Genomic DNA, 7,497 nt, shown 5'->3' with positions numbered 1-7,497 from the left:
TGAGTGATATGGTCATTATGGCTCTTTTTCTCCAAAAGTCCCTTCAAAAGTTCAGTAATTACTATTTGGAAACACATACATACATTAAATTACAATATGCGCTAAGTTTGCAAGAACCTTGTGTTTCTTCTAGAAAGCTACTTGTTTTTTTTCCTCTAACAGGGATAAGTTAAAATGAATAAAAGATTTTAAGTACAGTCTCACGCTTTGGGTATGACTGGTGAATCCAGCTTGAGTTAAAGTTTAACACAAGGGCTAGGCAGGCCCTGGGTTCCACTCATGACCAGAGTGAGGGATGTGGGTTTCCAAGTGTAATGACCCTTTATGAAACTACCTAAAGACTATGAAGCTGTGGCAGGAGAGTACTCCTCAACATCGTGAACATTTTGCTCATCACAACTTGAAATGATCAAAATAATTAGTGTTGTAGCTGTCAGTGTTAAGATTCCTTCACATGCAAAGGAAGGAACTTTTCAAATTGGAATGAAGGAAAGGCGAAGCCTTTGGTTGCAGTCAGTAGGAGGTTGGGGGCAGCTCCCAGCATGTTGGTACCCAGTGTCCCCCAGTGTTCTTTGTGTGTCCCTGCGTGGGGTGTTCCTCTGTGCTGAATTCCTCTTCCGACAGGCTGGCTCGCTGGCTGTCCACTTGGCGATAGTGGTGATAGAACAAGCTTCAGGTATTCACTTCTCACAGCTGGTCACACCAAAGTAGGCATCTTGGCCTCCCTCTCCCTGTCGTCTATACCAAGCTGCCCCTGGGCTCTGCCTGGTCCCCCTGGGTCCTATACCTGTCGCAAGAGAGGAGCGGTTTCTAAAAGAAAGGCCTGCAGAGAGGACCAGCAAGAGGCCAAGGGGATTCATGCTCTCAGGGAAGTTCGAAGTCATTTTTGAGATGTCACATCATTGAGTTATAAAGAAAAGCAGTTCAGAAAAGCTGAGATGGATATTACTGGGGAGGGAGGGCTTTACCCGGTGATGTGCGACCTCCACCCCTGCCTGGGGCCCCATTCTCCACCCACTCATTGTGCCATGGAATGAAAATAACCGAGATCCTGCCTTTTGAGAGCTTAAGGGAGCACCTCTGTGGGACTGACGGACCTTAGTTTGTGTTGCTGTTCTTGAAAATGATTTCTCTTTCTTTCTGGTGTCATCTAGGCAGTTTAGAATATGCTAGAATTTTGGTGAGATTTAGCAAATAGGATGTCAATCCATTAGCAGTCACCTTAAAAGAAATTTTGTTGTTCTTCATCTTATTGAATTTTGTTATGTGAACAAAGAAGAGAGACAACATTAGAAGAATGCACTTAGACCTTCTTTTCTACCGATGGAATGGGGTGGCGGGACGGCGAGATTCATATTTTACCATCAAAAACAGGAAGATGATTTTTCCCCAGTAACTGAATAACTTCTAAAAACAGTTTCTTTAACTTCTGTGTCAGCTTTGGGGTTCAGCCTGGACTTTTCTGTTGATTTGACACGAGGACTTTATGTGGGGCAGTTTGTGGAGAGAAGAGGAATCTTTTTTGGGTCATTTTTGCTTTTACATGACATTTGGTGTGTTTAACGTGCAGAGGTGAGGATCCAGCAGTTTGTTTTAGTTTTTGTATTGGGTATGGGGCAGGGAAGTGGGCATAACCGTCTCTCTAGGAATCTCTCCCTGGGGCACCCTTGCCTGCTCTCCCGTAGCCATGGGGACAGGGTGGGTGAACAAGGCCCCTCCTCGCTCCCCGCCATGCTGTGCCCACCGCCTATTCTGCACCACACAGCAGGCGCTGTTCCTCCCAAGCGCGGCCTTGGCATGAAGCCCACACGCACCCGTACGGAAGGCATGCAGGCCTGGGACACAATGGCTAGTTCCGCCAACTCACACAGCACAGGGGTCTGCCGCGATGGGATCCACATCACAGAATCACCATAGGCGCTGGGCAGGTGGGGAAGACTGAGTCCTGGCCCGGATTACCAGGTGTGACTTAATAAGACCCATCACTGATCCATGAGGATGCAAAATAAAGGAAGTGAGTATTAGCTCCCGTTAGGTGCAAGAAAACAAGTAAGTTACAATCTCAGCGTTGCAATAAAAAATACCGTATATTCATGTTTGTAACCAGTTTGGATCATATTACTCTGCCTTTTACTTTAAACCATATGTATTTCCTGTGTATTATTACTTTCTTGGAGGGACTTTCTTGGAGTTCACAAGGTCCAAACTTTGTTAAATATTTTTGTAACGTGTTCTTCCAACAATTATAATAAACACTTGATCTGACTTTCTCCTGCAGGAACTCGAGTTCCAGGACCTGACGGCTGTCCTGCACTGCATCCACTCCTTCCTAGCAGCCAAGGTGGCCTCCGTGGACCCCGGCTTCATGGACAGTCAGAGTCTGGCCACAAAGTACATGTACAACAGCTAAGGGTTGTTTCTGTTGAGTGCTGAAAAATTAAATTATTTTCGTAAGAAATGATTCTTTCCTGCATAATATTGCAACTTTGTGTTGTTTTATAATGAGCCTATAGTTGTGATACCAATAAAACATGTCACTAGTTTCCGAAGATGGGTCCTCCTTGTTAAATCTGACATGGGGCATGCCTGGTCCCCTCTTCCCACGAGTCTCCCCTCAACGAGGAGCCCCAGCATCCCCCACACAAGTCTGTGGCTCAAACTCCAGTCCACCTGATGCAGTTCACGCCCCTAGCCCGCATCCCAGCAGCATGAGAACCGTGTGGGCGTTGCACACGCCACTTCCCAAGTTGGCAAAACCCAGATTTATTTTCATAAAATATGTCGTCACAAATTCTGAGCAGGTGCCACGTTTCTCCTCAGGAAGGAAAGGGTCTTCTTTGCAGTGGGGCTGTCACTTCCCTTCTCCTCCAGTGGGGATCAGAGTGACAGGATTATTTGAGAAACAGGCATTGGTCAAAATATGTGGGGAAAGGAAATCAACTTTAATTCCTTAATATTATAATCTTATTACATATCAATCTTCATGCTTATAAATGTATCATACATTGAATAACATACATAAATGGGAATTTTAATTGTTTCCCTAATTCATCAAATATAGCATGCAGTTTAGTTTCCGTGTTTCTCATATTGTTTATGACTTCTAAGTAGGGATACTTTGTATTTTTGTTATTAATGGCAATTGACTGGAGTTACTTGAATTTTTTTTTTTAGAGATAGGACTCTAGGTGGAAAAATAAGGATTAGGCACTTGCTTGTCAAGCCTTCAAATAAAGGACGAACATAAAACCATCAATCTACAAAGTATAGGAAAGTAAGAAAATAAACAGATGCCTGCTTCTGCAGTTCTGTTGAAAAGAAAATGTGGGCCAGGTGTGGTGGCTCATGCATGTAATCCTAGCACTTTGGGAAGTTGAAGTGGGTAGATCACTTGAGGTCAGGAGTTCAAGACTAGCCTGGCCAACATGGCAAAACCCTGTCTGTACTAAGAATACAAATATTAACTGGGCATGGTGGCAGACGCCTGTAATCCCAGCTACTCAGGAGGCTGAGGCAGAAGAATTGCTTGTACCTGAGGGGTGGATATTGCACTGAGCCGAGACTGCGTCACTGCACTCTAGCCTGGGCAACAGAACAAGACTCCGTCTCACAAAAAAAAAAAAAAAAAGAGAGAGAGAGAGTACAGATGCTAAAGAAAGGTTCCATATTTCCATTTCATGAGGTGATGAAGATCTTAGCAAAAATCCACGGCTCCCCGCATTACACCCACCCCTTGTCTGTCTGACATTAGGAAGAGGGAAATATTTTAATATACCAAATATTTACAACCAATAGTTTTATGTGCTTGAAAGTATATCCTTTTTAGAAGATGTACATCTCTATATAATAAATATTGCGTGTACTATGGACATTTTGATGGCTTCTGTGGAAGACTCCAGCAAGGAGCAGAGTATTTCAAATGAATTTAAAGTAATATTCTGCCCCGTGAATGTGATTCATGGGGCATCAGACAGTATTTTTCGGTCTCAGTGTTCATTCTCTGGCTTTAACTCAAACTTCCTGTTAATATTAATAGCAATAGGAGTCAGAATTTTACAAAATATATAAAACGCAAAAAGGTAAAGGTAGAAATTTTCCTTTCACCAGTTTCCCTTCCATGTGGATATTTTGATCTGCAAAATGAACAGGTGCTCATTTTCTCCAAAAAGCCTAAACCCACCCAAAAATAGAACGTGTTCTTCTGCACCAAGGAGGGAAGAAGCTGGGAAGATTTTTGTTTTTGTAAAAAATAATTCTAAAAATTAACCTTTACTATATAATACTGAAAAAAATAAGATTTTCCCAGGAAGATTTGATACTAAAGTTTATTTTTATATTTGTATAGAGATACAATTCTTTCACAAAAATGCACTTTTTTAAAATTTAAAAACAGTAAAAGTATTTTTTTGTAAAAATGAGACAAATGACCCCATTCCCACAGGCCTTCCTCTTCACATCAACTGGATCCCTGTGGGTGGCCACGTACAAGGCTGTAGAGATGCCCAGGCTGGGCAGTGAGGCCACAGGCCGGGCACCAGCCTCCTTCATCCTGGCAGTGTGTCAGGGCAGCGGCCCGTCATGATGGCACCTGGTCCATGGGGCAGACAGTCCTTCATCATTGACGGCACCTGGTCCATGGGGGCGGTGGCCCCTCATGATTGACAGCACCTGGCCCACAGGGGAGGAATCCGTTCATGATCACACCCCTTTGAAACCGAGACCCTCAGTATCTCCTCCCACCAGGCCCTTACAAAGTGGGGCCCGGGGCCGGAAATTGTTTTATTTTTATTTGAGACACGTAGTTGATTCTAAGATCTCCTTAGCTTTGGGTTTTAATCAAAAGGTAATGGGGTCACCTGTAGATCTCCACAGCTAACATCTACTGAGAAGTCACCAGCTCACCGCCACTCCTAGGGTGCAGGCTCCGGCCTTCGGCTCCCATTTCCAGGTACAGAAGCAGAGGGTCAAGGGGCCCAGCAAGGTGTCTGTAGCCCTGGAGCTGGCCAGGAGCCCAGGCCTCCTGCCACCCACCCGGGAGTCCTCACACCACAGGGCCCACCTCCCTCACTGAGCAGGGGACCCTCCGAACCCACAGCAGCCACGCCCGCCTGGTGAGTCCTCCTGGGGGGCCGATTTTGTCTTTGTCCCTCCTTGGAAAACAGTAGCCGTTATCTTGCAAACGTGGATCCGTTTTCCTTCTGCTCCACGTCTGTGCTTTCCATATCCCATGTGAACACTAAAAACAGAAAACGTTTTTGAATCTGATTTAATTTCCAATATGTGGGCATTTGACAGGATATTATTCTGAGCAGATAATTCTCATTGGTGATGTTGCTCTATGAATATTCATCCGGAAGTTTTCTTTACGTCTTTTAGAAGGAGGACTGGAAAATGCTCAGAATCCCAAAAGGCAAGGAAATGAAATTACAAACATCCTGTCTTTTTTTTTTTTTTTTTTTTAATGGAGAACCACGCATCGAGTATGTCTTTCACTCAGATGTGTGTCTTGAATGCAGGCTTTGCTCGTACAAAGCACACGGGGTTTTCACAACGCTGAGCCGGGAGAAATGACTGAACTCTGGCAGGACGAAAAGCAGAGAAACCTTTAGAAAAGATCAGGTGAGACACAATTACAGCTCAAAGTTAGAGTCTTCAGCCACTGGGTGCAAACAGATTTTTCAAGAGCAGAACTGGATTTGCAAAGCCCAGAGATTATTCTGCAGAAGGATAGGCTCCGTGGAAAAAAGGGATAGAAGTTAACCTAGTGCTTTGGGAGGCCGAGACGGGCGGATCACGAGGTCAGGAGATCGAGACCATCCTGGCTAACACGGTGAAACCCCGTCTCTACTAAAAAATACAAAAAACTAGCCAGGCGAGGTGGCGGCGCCTGTGGTCCCAGCTACTCGGGAGGCTGAGGCAGGAGAATGGCGTAAACGTGGGAGGCGGAGCTTGCAGTGAGTTGAGATCCAGCCACTGCACTCCAGCCCGGGCAACAGAGCGAGACTCCATCTCCAAAAAAAAGAAATTAACCTAGCGGTGGGTTGTGACAGAAGACAGTTAACACAGTGAGGTCCAGTTTTATTGAGAATGAGACAGCAAGTGGTTTTGAACATTAGGAATCATATTTTTAAATGACTCATGTGAACTTTATTTTTCTCATTTTATGGTCTGAATTTCAGTGAATTCCAAGAACATTTTAGTTATCAAAGGATAAAATATCTAACTAAATGAATTTCACTACAGAAGAAAATAAAACATTCCCAGCATATAAACAAGTTTCTCCAAATCTTACTTTCAGTGTTTAGTTGAACTCCGTGTGTTTCAATATGAGACACCAGTCAGCAAATGCCTTCTAACAATCATCCAGTCACTGACACTGCCCAGGACCCGCTGTTTGCATTCTCAGCCTATTTTCATGTGTGACTGTTTTCTTCCTCCAGGACTCCCCGCGTATCACAGCAGTGCCAGAGGAATCCTGGCAGTCAGCCGGAAAGCTAGTTTACCCCTCCGGGCCCATAGTTCATGGGAACTGATGTTCAGCTCCTCTGATAGCCTCTCATAAATGTACAACCATGAATCCTGCTCTGCCCTTGCTGGTGGAGGGACCATTTGATTGTTGTCCTTTCAGACAGATAAAAGTTGGGGCAGGATTTTTCAAAACAGATATAAGATGTAAAACATTTCCATGTTCTGTTTGCTCCTTTCAGTGTTTGGGACAAGAGATAGACAGGTGGAGAGTACATAACCCCTCCCCAACACCCGCAACCCCCGCAGGTTTCCAGCCTGCCTTGTAAATACTGCTGTCAGCACACAGGCTGTCAAAAGCAGAGGAGCCGAGGCTTGGAAGACTGTTGGCTTAGGAGTTGGGGGAACTCTATCCTTTCTGAGGTGACCACAAGCAAGTTTAAACCCGTGTGAAGAATGTACCGTGTTTGACTCTTTTGCTCATATATGGAAGAGAAAAAGTCACAATCCCTGTTCCCCACCCCCTCACAACCTCATTATGGGCATCAGGTGAGAAATCTGGGAGGAAGTTCTCAGCAAAGCAGGAAAAGCGGGTTTTCAGATTTGAGCCTGTGCCTGCCTACTCTAAGGGTGTCCTTATCCAGCATCCAGGTGCCTCCTGAAGTTATGAACGGAGTCCGTGCACACACGCTAGAAAAGCAGCAGGAAGCACTCACAGGCAGCCCCGTTTCCCTAAGGAAAAGCACTTCCTGTCTGTGAAAAAGGCCCCGATAGATGCGGGGAGTAGACATATATGTTCCTCATTTCAGGGAGGCGCTTGCAAGCACACCCTGTCACCAAGCTGGAGAAGTGCACATGGAAAACGCAGGTTTACGGTGGAAGAATGAAGACATGCCTGGCACATCGTGAGGACCATGGCTAAGTCAGTGACAGGGAGGTGGGATATGCTGAAATACAGAATTAACAGTTTGTAAAGCCCTTAACAGGTTAAAACCCTGGGATAAACTAACACAATCTGTTTAGAGAAGAAAG

General features: G+C 45.0%; 1 protein-coding gene across 1 annotated transcript in view; it reads left to right on the top strand.

Moving 5' to 3' along the window:
* The window catches only part of SNTG2 (syntrophin, gamma 2), a 269,966-nt gene extending 267,420 nt beyond the window's left edge, over positions 1–2,546 (top strand). Inside the window, exon 19 of the mRNA XM_011989536.1 lies at positions 2,279–2,546. Coding sequence (XP_011844926.1) covers positions 2,279–2,410 — 132 coding nt within the window. The 3' untranslated portion in view covers positions 2,411–2,546. The remainder of the gene's footprint in view (positions 1–2,278) is intronic.
* The last annotated feature ends 4,951 nt before the right edge of the window (positions 2,547–7,497 follow it).

Source organism: Mandrillus leucophaeus, unplaced genomic scaffold (assembly GCF_000951045.1).
Source record: "Mandrillus leucophaeus isolate KB7577 unplaced genomic scaffold, Mleu.le_1.0 Scaffold355, whole genome shotgun sequence".
NCBI classification, from domain to species: domain Eukaryota; kingdom Metazoa; phylum Chordata; class Mammalia; order Primates; family Cercopithecidae; genus Mandrillus; species Mandrillus leucophaeus.
The sequence above is the reverse complement of the archived record's forward strand: the minus strand, read 5'-3'. Positions and strand labels throughout refer to the sequence as shown.